Source organism: Thunnus maccoyii, chromosome 17 (genome assembly GCF_910596095.1).
Source record: "Thunnus maccoyii chromosome 17, fThuMac1.1, whole genome shotgun sequence".
NCBI lineage: Eukaryota > Metazoa > Chordata > Actinopteri > Scombriformes > Scombridae > Thunnus > Thunnus maccoyii.
Window position 1 is genome coordinate 28428650 of NC_056549.1, and position 14505 is coordinate 28443154.

The 14505-nt window shown below is 40.2% G+C and overlaps 2 protein-coding genes across 2 annotated transcripts; both read right to left on the reverse strand.

Annotated features, from left to right (window-relative positions):
• Positions 1–226: 226 nt before the first annotated feature.
• LOC121882546 (peptidase M20 domain-containing protein 2-like) lies at positions 227–6771 on the reverse strand. Its single transcript, XM_042390873.1, has 7 exons — positions 6169–6771; positions 4436–4584; positions 3536–3678; positions 3297–3451; positions 3075–3210; positions 2886–2993; positions 227–921 (listed from the first exon to the last, which is right to left on the reverse strand). Exons 1-7 carry the CDS (start codon positions 6580–6582, stop codon positions 740–742), a joined length of 1287 nt encoding a protein of 428 aa, XP_042246807.1. The 5' UTR covers positions 6583–6771; the 3' UTR covers positions 227–739.
• A 216-nt stretch (positions 6772–6987) lies between these two features.
• On the reverse strand, positions 6988–13092 carry LOC121882547 (peptidase M20 domain-containing protein 2-like). The gene is made up of 7 exons (XM_042390874.1): positions 12660–13092; positions 10716–10864; positions 10024–10166; positions 9785–9939; positions 9410–9545; positions 8428–8535; positions 6988–8317 (listed from the first exon to the last, which is right to left on the reverse strand). The coding sequence occupies exons 1-7, from the start codon at positions 13071–13073 to the stop codon at positions 8136–8138; spliced, it is 1287 nt and encodes a 428-aa protein (XP_042246808.1). The 5' UTR covers positions 13074–13092; the 3' UTR covers positions 6988–8135.
• Between the last annotated feature and the right edge of the window lie 1413 nt (positions 13093–14505).

Sequence of the window (14505 nt, forward strand, 5' to 3'; positions counted from 1 at the left end):
CTGTTGTGGCTTATGTCAAACTTCTGACAAAGCCAAACTGGCAGACGTGGCTTAGAAAAATCTGATATTTCATTGTAAATAAACTCCCAAATCTTCTGTCCTCTGATAAGAAGATAAGAGAAGAAGAAGAAGAAGAAGAGATAAATGATGTGACCATGAAATAAAGTCTTCTTTTACTAATGATTCAGCATCTACTAGTAACTCATTGCTTTCTTAGGGCCAAAAGTGTTCTTTAAGTATCATTCTGGTTTAATACAACTTTCTATGATAACATTGCACTCTTTCAACCTGAAATAACTTGACCAAAAAACCCTAGTCTGGAAATTGTGGGTGAAGAAACAAAGATGTGGGGGTGGTTGCAATATCAATGAATCCCCAAGTGACATAAGAGGAAGCATAAAATGAGTTCAGATTTCAGAGCAAGCCAGCCCAAATATATATGCACAAGCACTGCGTAAGTGAATTTTTCATAATACGGTCCCTTTAAGGCCTTGCATTATATAGATTTGACTTGTAGTGACATCTAAACACAGGAAACAAACAGAAAAAAACTCTACAAAGCCAAGTTTCAAAGATTTTGAGTGAACAGCGCAGCCTACAATAGTACTAGCATTCTGTACTTAAAAATGTCTGTTGGATCATATGTCAGTAAAGATCAATATTTTTGGTAGGAACACCGTTCCTGTGTTTAGTTGCCTGTTAATGCAAATGGAGGAGCTGTGGAGCTCCTCCATTTGCATTAACAGCTGTTTGCAGACTGCTCTGTGTGCTCTCCTTTCAGCTTCTTGTCCTCCTTCAGTTTGGCCTGAGTGAACTCCTGCTTCACCCTCTGCAGCAGCTCTGGACACAGCAACACATCCAGAGCCGTCATGACCAGAGCCTTCGCTGTCCGCAGTGTGTAGAACTGAGCTCTGTCATCACCTGCAGCAAAGACAAACACATATTTAAACATGATTTACATTTTGTTGCTGCTTGATGGTAGAGCAGTGAGAAAGGTAAAAAAGGGAGGAAGACATATACACATATAATTTCAATACTTCTGAGAGAAAACATGCATTATCATGCAAAACTAGTGTTTATTAGTGGACCTTTTGATGAACATGTTCTGTTTTGATGAAGGTTTATACTGAATGCTGCATACTGAGTCAGAAAAATAAGCATATCAGGTGTGCACCTTGCTATACAGATTAGCAGGATAAAAAAGCCAACATTCGTAAAACCAGGGTTTCTCAATATAATAGTATAATATTTTACCCCCAGCAGTTAGAGCTTTCAAGTGTCACATGAATGTGAGCATGACATTCCTTTGTCTTCTATATAGCACAGAGTGTGCACCACTCCTGAAGGATTATATGACAATTATGATATTTCAAAACATTCCACCTTCTTCTTCTATAAAAGCAAAATATTAATATATCAATCTTAGGGCCCAATGGTATTTAAGTGTTCACACCAGAAAGTGGCACAGCAAAATTCATTGTCACATCCTCACTAAACAGGTGGTGATGTAGTGAATACAGAGCTAGCTGGCAAGCTACTGTGGTTGGCAAGCTAACTCAGTAACATCCTAGATAGCCAGTAAACACTTAGCCAGCCTGCAAAAATAGCTCGCCCCACTCACTATAACTACCAGTCATCAAGCTAGCTAGCTAGCTCAGTGATGTTGCTGAAAGCTCCAGGCAGATCAATGGCTTCTATAAGCAAATCCACCGACTGCAGGAACTGCACTGAAACATTCAGACAGAAATTTTGCTGTTACAAATGCTGGTATGCCCAGCCCTTAACAGACAATTTCTGAATATAAATTGTTGAAATAAATTGATTCCATTGTGGAGACTAATTAAATCCACACAGTTTTTGTAATTTGGAAAATTCAAGCAAATTACAAAAACCATAATGCTGACCTTAGGACCAGAGAAGCAGATTCTGTAGAAGCTATCAGCTGTGTCACACCATCCATCTTCATAACCTTCATAACCTCTGCTGAATATAGACTGCTCCAAAAAAGACGTGACATTCCCTATGTTCCTTTGAGGCATTTTTATGCATTCATTATAGCAATAATAGAGAGATGACCAGAAACAAACAGAGAGAGAGATGTAGAACGACATGCAAAGGTGACTGCTGCGATCAAACCTCTGATGCTGCAGTATGCTACAGAGATGCACCAAATTACCTGTTTTAATTTACTGTTCAGTTATTGTCTTGCTAACTGGTAGTTAGCTAACTAGTAGCAAGCCATCTGGCGAGCTATTTTGGGTGCATAACATCAGCATGTTACCATCTAGCTAACATTTTACCAGTTAGCTTGCTTACTGTAGCTAACCAACTAGCTCTGCAAGTAGTCACCACATCACCACATCACAAGACTCCAGCACCACCTATTCCACAATGAAGCAACCCAAATTAATTCTGCTACTTGTCAAGTGAAAAGCTCAACCATCATGACACACTAAAATTCTCCACTAAATTCTTCATTTTCCTCAAAATTAAACATTTCTGATTAAACATTCTGGAATTTTCTTAGACCACAAAGGTAAAATGACCCATAAAACCCATTCAGTGAGAGGAATAAATTAGTGCCCTTCAATTTACAAAACAAGTGCATAGATTAATAAACTGATAGCCAGTGGATTAAACTGAGTGGCTATGTCGTATCTAATCATGAATTTTCAGTGTACACACAAGTACAAGGGCCAGATGCATAAACAATACACACACACAAAAACCAAGCATACGCCATTTCCTGAGATTTATAAAACAGAACCATGTGTACATATGGCTTTATAAATCTGACGAAAAGAATGTGTATGCATATTTCTGGCTTTGTGCGTGCAGACAGAGTTTTGTGCATCTGGCAGCAGGTGCGTATCTGCTTGACATACCGGAGGCCACAGTGTATTCTTCAGTGTGGTTCAGAGCCTTAGAGCCGATGTAGAAGTATGGATGGATCCCAGGAACTACAAATGTCACATTGCCAAAGTCTGTGGAGCCTGTAAGGACAATAGAGTGTTTTATTCTTCTTCCATTGGTCCATAGGTCAATGTTTGTTAGTGTGTTTACTGTACTCTCACCAGAAGCATTGTTAAGGACTTCTTCATCTGTGGTGAATTCCATCCCCAAAGCCTTGCCATTTTTCTCATACAAATCTTCCAGAGTTGTATTTCGCAATATGTTGTCAAAAGCATTTTTTGCATATTCCACTTCCACCTGAGGAAGACATTATGTTGACAAACTGACCAACACAGATTGGTAGACTCACTAGGTAATTAAAACTTCATGCTATTTTTTTTTACCTGGCAGCCAGTTGCTGCAGCAGCTGATCTGAAACACATTTCAGCTTTTGTCTTGAGGATGGAAAGTTCAGCTCGTGAAGGGGTTCTCAGATAGTACTCCAGCTCAGTGTAGGCAGGGATGATGTTTGGTTTCACTCCACCGTGCTTTATGATACCTGCACAACACAGCATGGTTTAATCAGAGCTCACTGAACTCCTCAGAGCAACATGTTGAGTATAGAGATGCATCAGTTGTTCACCATGAACTCTCCAGTCTGGCTTCATCTGTTGTCTGAGCACAGACAGGTTGTTGTAGCACAGTACAGCTGCATCCAACGCATTGATTCCCTCCCAGGGGTAGGCTGAGGCATGAGACGCCTTACCATGATACTTTATAGTTACACTGGAAAACACACGACAAACCACATTTCAGTTTCTCTGCTTCTCGGCTTTATGAAGGGGATAGGTAAAGAGATAAGTTACTGTAGTTAAGTGAAGTTTACTGCCAATTGGCGTTTTATCCAAATACTAACAGCAGAACTAATTTTATTAGTTGTGTGTTTTCCTATATGCTGGTCAAACAGTCCGAAAACTGTTTCGTTGAAAAATCAGACCAGAGAGTGGATGTCCTACAACTTTACAAAGAAATTTATCAAACTTTATTCTAACTGTTGGCTAAGATAGTCTAGAAGTGCATGTTGGTAAAAATGTTTTCTTAAATTAGTATTTAACTAGTTTAGCACTGTACTCCTTTATTATTGTCAGACTAACAATGGACAGTGAGGAAAAAATAATCAAAATCGATGTATTAGACCTAAACCTATCATCTTTTTTATTCCACACATTCTTCTTTGTCAAAACTTGCCACCTATATTACCCACAATGCAACTACACTGCTGACAGTTTGGTCGGAGATTCAGATGGTTGGTGCTAGATTGGAGCAGCTGGAGGGACAATTGTGAAACTCTTGTGAGATTTGTATGCTAACCTTCCCAGCATCAGAATGAATTAAAAGATACTATAATCATATAATAATTCTACATATGGTGGCTTTAATTATCTTCATTGATTTTTGATACATCTGATAGCACACAAAAGCAAAATAATGTATTAGTGCAGTGGACATGCAGAAACAAAAGTGAAGTTTGTTTAAAACTTACTCATGTTCGGCCACAAGAGGCAGATATGGAGCGTCATCCTGCAGAGGATGGGCCATGAACACCACATCCATATTATCAAAGGCTCCCTCCTTCATCAAGTCTATTTTACCTCCACCATCCTCCTCAGCTGGAGTCCCCAGCACCGTCACCTGTGGAAACACTTATTGTTATTACAAGAATTTTTGTTTCATTAATATAATGTCATTTTACAGTAAGTGGTGGGATGTTCAGAAGGCTTATTTTCACCATTTTCTCATGAATTACAGCACTTCAGTAGAAATTCTGCCACCTGCTGTATTTTAACAGTATTTTTTTTTTTACTACACTACATTCATTTGACAGCTTTAATTACAAACCACTTTGTGGATTCAGATTTTGAAAACCTTTGATGAGCATAAAATATTATAAATCGTTTTCCAGTAAATCGTATTGCTGAACAGTATACTTTCATTTAGCTCCACCTCCAGCAACAGCAATAAAATGATGTTTACACATTAATGAATACTGTAAGTAATAATAATCCAGCAATGTTACAAAAGACATTAAATAACATTAAAAAGGGTCACTATGCAGAATGACTACTTTTACTTTGAGTACATTCAAGGACAGGTTGACAATTTTTCAAGTCTGTCTTAAAACAACAATCATTCCTCCTGTTCATACTGACCATTAGAAGATCCCTTCATAATGTACAATGGAAGTGATGAGGGACAAAATCCACAGTCCTCCCTCTGTGCTTCTGTGTATTTACATGTTTATCTGAAGCTAATATAAAGCTTCAGATGAACTAATGAGTTTATGTCCACCGCAGCTCAACAGGGAAACACTGTCCGAGGAAACACAAAGAGGGAATTTGATGCTAAAAAGATGCTGTAAATGTGTCAGATATCCACTTGATATGACTAACTCAGTCTGATGAAGCCTCATATAAGCTTCATATCAACTTTTAAATGACTGTGTGGACACACTGTGGATTTTGGCCTCCATCACTTACATTGAAAGCACATTTGAAGGATCTTTTAATATCCAGTATGAAGAGGAGGAATGATTACAGTGAGGAAAACCTCTTTCACTGTTCATGTGGACACCTGACTGCTGTTTTAAGACACACTTGAAAAATTGTGAAATTGTCTTTGAAGTACATTTTGCTGATAATATTAATGTACATTTACTTCAATAAACTTTTGAATGCAGGACTTTTCTATGTTACACGGTATTTGACATGTCAGTACTTTTATTTAAGAATGTGAATACCTTCTTCCACCAACATGTATCTTAGTGTCTGTTACTGTGTATTTTCATGTAGTTCTGAATCCAGATGCAGATTCAAATTTTGTAACATTGTGGGTGTGGTGTGTGTGTGCTGCAGCCTTAGTGGAGGTACAGTATGTGCTTTCTAGTTCACTGCAAATGTTCAGGTGGTTAACTGTGTGTGTGTGTGTCTGTATGCACAACTGTGGGTGCTTCGAAAGATATTGTGCTCCCTTATCTCTTATTATACTGAAAAAGGTGCCAGTAACAGATCACTGGCCTCACAATTTTGTTGTCGCATTTGAGAACAGGAATATATCCTGATAAGATCTAATAAATATGCTTCAGCCATATATGAGGAAACTATGGCAACCAGGGCTCATTTCTGTGACAATGACTGAGCTGATTTGTGTCACTGCAGAGCTGAATGAGTGTGACAAGCGGCCCCAGCCTCCCCTACTGCAGACTGTACGGATGTATACCTGCACCCGGACAGGGAGGCTGCAGGTGTTCTCCAGCACAGCTTTGAGCCCCAAAGCCGCAGCAGCTCCAACCTCAGCTATCAGGTTGTGTCCACATGCATGTCCAATACCAGGCAGGGCGTCGTACTCGCACAGGAAACCCACGTTGACCACATCTCCCGGCTCGCTGCCTCCTCCTCCAGATCCCCAAGTGGCTCGAAACGCAGTCTCAAGTTTGAAGTGAGTGTCGATCTTCCAGCCTTCCTCCTGACTGAAAAACGTTACCAGCCTGTCATGAGACTTCCTCTCCTCATAAGCCAGCTCCGGACAGCTCCATATGTCCTTACTGAGGCTGTGCAGCTTTGCTTTGGCTTCATCTATACAGCAGACAGCTCTCTGTTTCAGCTCTACCAGCAGCTCTGCTCTACCCGACATCTCTCCGCCAAAACCTGATATGTCCTGCTGCTCTGAGTGAAGTCAGTCATTGACTAAAGCAGCCAGTCACTGCGCTAAACAGCGCTGCCAACACCTAAACATGTGACGAAGCTTTTTTGGGGGCTTTTTTTTCTTTTTCTAAAACTTTATTCATATAGATAATCTCCCTCTGGGCAGGCGTAGAGTTTGGTAGCCTAAACATACTGCATAGCCTACATATAGATATAAATATTACTGTATAATAACTTTCTACAGGGTTTAAATTCTATATCTATCTATCTATCTATCTATCTATCTATCTATCTATCTATCTATCTATATCATTTTCAAAAATATATATTTATTGTTTATTGCTTGTTACATTTTACACATCTTTATATATATATTATTTACTGTTTTTACTGTAATGGAGCCTCCCAGCCAAAGTAGTTCACACAGTTGTACTATTATAACCAATAAACATCTTGAGTCTTGAAATTCATGAATCATAGCACAGTAAGATGACTTGTGGTTAACATAAATTCCAGACTCCTATAGCTTCAGGTATTCCTTCAGTTAAATGGACATGATGTTCATCAGCATGTTTTGGGGTCAAAGTTGACATTGTGGCTGCAGATATGGCAAGAGAAGCTGACTGCAGACAAGATGGTGGACATCAGCTTCAAGTGAACTTTGATATTTTGTGCTCTGTGGCAAATATAAAACCAGTTATTGTTCTGTGTTCTACATACTAGCTGACGATGCTGATTCTAATCTGTGTATCTTGAATAGATAATGTGGTTTGTAGGTAGAGCCAGACTTCAGTGTTTACTTAGTGAATTGCTATTAACATGTTTGCAATTTTAATGGGTATCTTGTTGAATAATTTGTTTAATACCAAATAATAAAACTGTGGAATTTTTCAGATAATATTTTCCCAAGAGTGCACATTGTAGGTTTCTCCATGCCATAGCTGAGCTGTCCAGTTGTTCTGGTTGGAGGCTGATTACAGGTTATTATTTAATCTTTTGTATTTGCTGCCATCATGTGGACAAAGTGATAGAACTCATGTGTTGCACAATGTCTTCCATGGCAGTTTATGCTTTGCTGTTATCAAAGATTGCTTAAGGACTACAATATCATCAGGACAAAGCAGTTTAAGACAATGAACAATAATTATGTTGTTAGATTGATATCATATACAGTGTTATGAGCAGGGTAAACAAAACCATGTACAGTTCAGAGGAGTTAACAAAGTTAACAAATCAGTTAACAAATGCAAAACTGATTGTATTTCAGATTTACAAACTGAGAAAAAATTGAGGCATCACCATTTTTGAACAGCCCCAGCAGCTGCCTGCCTCCACAATACTGTACAATCAAACATAAGCTTAATTTTAAGAAATCAACTGTGATTTCAACTGTGACTTTGATGAACACTGTAAGAAAAAGGCTCAAATGCAGCAGAGTATTTCTCATGTTTGGTAGCTGCATTTGACAACAGGAATAAGTCTTGCTGAGGCTGCTGTGTGTTCAGTCAGTGTGCAGGGAGCTCAGCAGCGCCTCCACTTGCATTAACAACTGTTTGCAGACTGCTCTGTGTTCTCTCCTGTCAGCTTCCTGTCCTCCTTCAGTTTGGCCTCAGTGAACTCCTGCTTCACCCTCTGCAGCAGCTCTGGACACAGCAGCACATCCAGAGCCGTCATGACCAGAGCCTTCGCTGCACGCAGCGTGTAGAACTGAGCTCTGTCATCACCTGCAGCAAAGACACAAACACACTGTCAGCCATAGAAACACATATCAGCATGGGTCAGGCACTGAAATAGAGGTAGAGGTAGTGATGTGTTTGTGTGGGTTGGTGCACACCAGCAGCACCAGTGTATTCTTCTGTGTGGTTCAGAGCATTAGAGCCAATGTAGAAGTATGGATGAATCCCAGGAGCGATAAATGTCACATTGCCAAAGTCAGTGGAACCTGTAAAGACACAGAAGACAGAGGATCTGGATTGAAACTGATCATATAATGGAATATATTACATAACTGCAATGCTGTCATGTTGGTAAAGAAGTGGGATGCTTGAGTCAAAGTGCATTTCAGACAGAAAAATAATGAGGAAAATAGGGGCCACCTGAGCAAAGACCTGTGATCCATCCATCATTAAAAGTGCTTGTTTTTATCACTGACAGGCTCAGATTGGTATTACAAGTGTCTGACAACATTATGGAAAGGACCATACAGAGAACTTGCAGGGAGCATTTCTACATATGGTCAACTCAAGTTTTGACCATGTTTAGCATAGATTCCAACATCATAGCAGGATATAAATAACAGAAAATCACAAAAAGCATAATATGTCCCCTTTAAATAAATTAGATGAGTGTTAATTAGCTTTAGATGTGTGTCTTCACTTTGGGCAGTGCCAGGTTAGCTGTTAAGCAGGTTAACAATGTCCTGACTCCAGCTCTGTACTTATCACACAGTCATGAGATTGATGTTGATCATCTCATCTCAGTCTTGGAACAAAAAATAATAAGCATACTTCCCAACATGTTTAAGATTGAAGAGATCCTAGTATATCAACCTCCACCTATCATGATGAACTGTGTACATGTAGTAGAAAATCAATGAAAAATCAATGAAGATAAAGCAGGTAGAAGCTGTTAGGACCCACATAGAGCCTTTTGCAAAGCTGTTTTAATACAAATTTTACTGTGCTATTACAGTATACCATGGTGTGAAAACTGTGTGCTTGTTTGGGGTGATGTCACCTCTTCATTCCTCTTCTGAGCAGTGTTCATGACAGAACTGTTCTGTGACCAACTGACCACTCAGAAGCATGTACACTTACCAGATTCATTTTTTAGAACGTCTTCATCTATATTGAAGTCCATCCCCAGAGCTTTGCCGTTCCTCTCGTACAGCTCCTCTAGTGCGGTGTTGCGAAGCATGTTGTCATATTTATTTCTTGCAAACAGCACTTCAACCTGAAAGAGAGTTAGTGTCTTGATTACTTTTTTAACTTTTGGTAGAGCTAGGCAAAAAACCCTGAAAACAAAATCTTGTTTTCAAATTTGTAGATGAATCACTATTTTTTCTCTATAAAAACTACACAATACATAATGTGTAGATTTGAAAATGTCTTACTTTGGTGACTCCTATTAGTGGTATCAAAAAAGAACATCACTAAGATGCTTATATGTGCTTCCACATTGTGCTTTCCTACCTCACAGCCAGTTGCTGCAGCAGCTGATCTGAAACACATCTCAGCTTTTGCCTTAAGGACAGGAAGCTCAGAGCGTGAAGGGGTTCTCAGATAGTACTCCAGCTCAGTGTAGGCAGGGATGATGTTTGGTTTCACTCCACCGTGCTTTATGATACCTGCACAACACAGCATGGTTTAATCAGAGCTCACTGAACTCCTCAGAGCAACATGTTGAGTATAGAGATGCATCAGTTGTTCACCATGAACTCTCCAGTCTGGCTTCATCTGTTGTCTGAGCACAGACAGGTTGTTGTAGCACAGTACAGCTGCATCCAACGCATTGATTCCCTCCCAGGGGTAGGCTGAGGCATGAGACGCCTTACCATGATACTTTATAGTTACACTGGAAAACACACGACAAACCACATTTCAGTCTCTCTGCTTTACTCAGAAAGTGCATCAGACATAAAAACACAGTTAAGTGAGAGGTACTAAGAAGTTTATATAAACACTTTTCAACAGCAGAAATTATTTTATTAGTTGGATCTTGATACTGTAGATGATGATGTTGATCTGACAGATGCCCCTGTTCCCCACTCTTTGCCAGTCTTTCCTCTTCCCTCTATCAGATTGTCTATGTTGCCATTGTATTCCTGCCCATTCCCTGTCCCTATGTTGTAAACCTGACTGTTGCTTGTGTTGTAGACCTGCTGCCAGTCAGTGACCTAGTTCCTGCCTTAGCCCTGTTGGATGTGTTTTGGATTGACTTCAAGTTGCTAACCTTTAATTCACTCTGTTCTCCTTAGGTATGTGCATTTGAGTCCTTTTCCCTGTTGACCATACTTTGAAATTTGACAAGACAGTACTGCATTAGTGCAGTACTGTCCTGTGATTTTCAACACTCACAAGTTCATGAGACAAAATAATTTGTGTGAAATCTAATAACGCTTACTCATGCTCAGCCACACATGGCAGGTAAGAGGCATCTTCCTTTGATGGGTGGGCCATGAACACCAGATCCAGGCCTTCAAATGCTCCCTCCCTTAACATGTCAATTTTACCTCCACCATCCTCCTCAGCTGGGGTCCCCAGCACCGTCACCTGTGGAGTCCAGCATGAACTTCAGCTCCTGCTGCATAGCAATCACTTTAATACAGTAAACATGATCCTTTTCACAACATCCGTCTTTAGTTATTGTTCATTGTTACTGTTTGATTTAGACTTGGTGTGGCTGTGGCTCGGGAGGTAAGGCACGTTGTCCACTAATCAGAAGGTTGGTGGTTTGATCCCTGGCTCCTCCATTCCGCATGTTGAAGTGTTTTTTGGCAAGATACTGAAACCCACATTGCTCCCAATTGTTGTGAGTATGTGTGTGAATGGATAAGTGAGCATTAGAAAAATTGTGAAAGCTCTTTGGGTTAAAAAAAAGCACTGTATCACTCCTGATTAGCAGGTTGGCACCTTGCATGGCGGCCTCTGCCATCAGTTTACGAATATGGGTGAATGGGCAAATGTTGGTATATGTGGTAGAGTGCTTTGACTGGTCGGAAGACTAGAAAAACTATAAATACAGTCCATTTACCATTTTACTTCATTAACAACATAGCATGCTTTACAGCCATATACAAGTGTTTGGAAATGTTGGAGCAGTACCAAAGGGCAATAACTGAACTGTTTACTTTCCTGCATTACCTCAAACAAGTTCCAAGTCTCTGCAAGTTGATTTTCATACCATATTAAAATTTATTGTAATGAATGGCTGTCTGGAAACCATGACATCAGTGTAAAACCTAAGGGACTGCTTTTCGGTCAGCAAAACTGTAAGGTAGACACTATTTGCAGTTACTAAAATATGCAAACCCACCAATTAGAGCCCATGGACACACATGAAGAGACAGCTGAATATGAGGACCAGTGGGAAATCATGTGGGAAACACACAGTGCCTTCCAAAAATGAGTGCCATTACTATCTATGACACATACACATCCATATATTGACACTGTCCATAAGTATTTGGACAACATTTTCTGCTCTTTTAGCTTTGTACTCCCAGCACATGTATTCAAGGTATCCATATCCATAACAAAGAAGGACCAATAGGCCTTTTAATATTAATTTATTTGATTTTTGGGTCACTTGAAGGCAGTGAGACAAGCTAAAAAAACACATCTGACATGTTATTACCATTTGAATTTGTTTTTGCAAACAGTTTCTTATCTCCACATCTAGCAGACACAGAGCAACATCATCATTCATTCGGGATCATGTTCACCTCATTAATATAAGTCCAATATTCACTCTTCTTTCAGCTTTTAGTTCTATAACAGCTCCTGAGAAAAATATTTGACTCTTTAGCTGCTAAATGCTCCACTATGTATCTTTGTCTGTCAGCTGTTTGGTGCTGAGCAGGTAGTGTACAGTGGGTTCATCAGAGCTTGTTCATTGAAAAACAGCTGCCTTCTTAGTTTGCTGGCCAGGGACCAAAACAATTAGCCCATTTGACCCATATATGTTATTGACTGGAGGGATTTGACACTAGATGTTGACAAATCTAACTTTATCTCATTTTATCTTTATTCCCTTATTTCTTTGGGTCCCTTAAATTGGGCCACAATCCCTACACACCCTCAGAAAAGTTGGCACTTTAAACTCATGGTGTATAATTGTGCTGGAGAACAGCCAAAAAAAAAGTCAATATCCTACTCAATGGACTGCAATGTAATTACTCATAGTAAAATATTTGACTGAGTGCCCTCTAGTTCATCCTTTGGACTGACACTACACCATTAAAAAGATTCTCTACTACTACTTCACATAAACTAAACTTCCAAATTTGGTCCAAAGTGACATCTGAGAAAAGTGTGAACTCCTTAACATGCTGTGTAGTTGTCCTACCTGCACCCGGACAGGGAGGCTGCAGGTGTTCTCCAGCACAGCTTTGAGCCCCAAAGCCGCAGCAGCTCCAACCTCAGCTATCAGGTTGTGTCCACATGCATGTCCAATACCAGGCAGGGCGTCGTACTCGCACAGGAAACCCACGTTGACCACATCTCCCGGCTCGCTGCCTCCTCCTCCAGATCCCCAAGTGGCTCGAAACGCAGTCTCAAGTTTGAAGTGAGTGTCGATCTTCCAGCCTTCCTCCTGACTGAAAAACGCTACCAGCCTGTCATGAGACTTCCTCTCCTCATAAGCCAGCTCCGGACAGCTCCATATGTCCTTACTGAGGCTGTGCAGCTTTGCTTTGGCTTCATCTATACAGCAGACAGCTCTCTGTTTCAGGTCTACCAGCAGCTCTGCTCTACCCGACATCTTCAGTTTACAGGATATTATATTGTTCTATAATAATGAACTCTGGTACTCACAGTGTAACTGTGTGTCTCCCTTCAAAACCAGCTTCCAGCAGTCTTACTATCAAGTTACAGTAAACGGTGCCAGAAGCTAAATTTGTAAACAGTCTCGTTTCAAAATAGCCAACACACAACACTGCATGCATACTGTTTAAACAATATTTGTTTCTGAGAATTGCCAGTTGAAGGGACACTCCAATTTACACATAAATCTTCACATCTGCAGTTTACCAGTTACTTGACCAGGGGAAATAGCTGTATAATGTCTTTTGTGGCTCTGGTGAGGTTTTACAGTCCTTACTCTGTTCTAAAGCTCATGAGAAGCAGCTTTATGTAGCTCCATGTAGTTGCATCTTGTGAAGTGAAAATAGACAGAACACGTTGATAGAAACTCTAGTTGTTGCTAAGACTAAACCTTCAAGGTTTCTGGGATGTGGTCTGCCTCTCCAAACACTTATCCAGCCTACCACATCTTACAGACATTTATAAATGACTGTATCTTGCCCAAGGATGCCCATCAACATGCGGACTGGAGCCAGGAATCGAACCACCAATCTTCCAATTAGTGGACGACCCACTCTACCTCCTGAGCCACAGCCGTTGAACATTTTCTTTTCACCTATGTCCCTTTACATAATAGTTATGTTTATGTCAGCTTATCTCTGTTAGCTTGTAAACTTAGTTTAGTCTTCTGTATGTGTGTCTTCCTGTACATTTGTATATACTGTACATTGAGAGCCGATGGAAACTGAGTCAAATACCTTGTGTGTCCAAGCATACTTGGCCAATAAACCTGATTCTGATTGTGATAAGCCACTCTTAATATTCACTGCACTATGCAAAGAAGTACAGACCTAAAATGTTAGTCTAGAGAACACAACGTGTATCACCACACTTCCCCAATAATACATCTTCTCCTAACACATCTAATTTCATAATGAAATTAAAGCTGCAAGCAGCGTTGAACGGGCCCTCGCGCCTCCACGCACGTCGGGCCATGGCACAATCGAAGGGCTTCTGTCACGGGCATGTAGATGTTTTCAGACTCGGGCTGTTTTCAGTGCAAGAAGGAGATAAACATCACTTCCTTTGTCCACTATTTTGCCTGCTGCTGGGGCTGCTTTGCTGATATTTCAGAGGAGGCACTATTCATCCATTTTGCATCACTGATGGAATATTGTCATGTAGACGTGTTCAGACCGGGACTCTTATCAAACACGTTAAGTTTGGTGCAAACTGGAGCATTTACGATAAAGTTATAGCAACTTCCTCTGTCATGGCAAAACATCAAATCTCAACGGTGTGAGGATGAGAATTTTCTGCAGGGTGAGACATGTCTGTCTTGTTCACACCTGTGTCATCAGAATCATGTAAGTTTTGGGCCCATTCACTTG

Coding starts and splice junctions, on each gene's coding strand:
- LOC121882546 (XM_042390873.1), bottom strand. CDS start 6,582: ATGTCGGGTAGAGCAGAGCTGCTGGTAGAGCTGAAACAGAGAGCTGTC. Junction 3,452..3,535: donor GCCAGACTGGAGAGTTCATG/GTGAACAACTGA, acceptor TGTGTTGTGCAG/GTATCATAAAGCACGGTGGA. Junction 922..2,885: donor AGAATACACTGTGGCCTCCG/GTATGTCAAGCA, acceptor TCTTTGCTGCAG/GTGATGACAGAGCTCAGTTC.
- LOC121882547 (XM_042390874.1), bottom strand. CDS start 13,073: ATGTCGGGTAGAGCAGAGCTGCTGGTAGACCTGAAACAGAGAGCTGTC. Junction 8,536..9,409: donor CGTTCTAAAAAATGAATCTG/GTAAGTGTACAT, acceptor GTGTCTTTACAG/GTTCCACTGACTTTGGCAAT. Junction 8,318..8,427: donor AGAATACACTGGTGCTGCTG/GTGTGCACCAAC, acceptor TCTTTGCTGCAG/GTGATGACAGAGCTCAGTTC.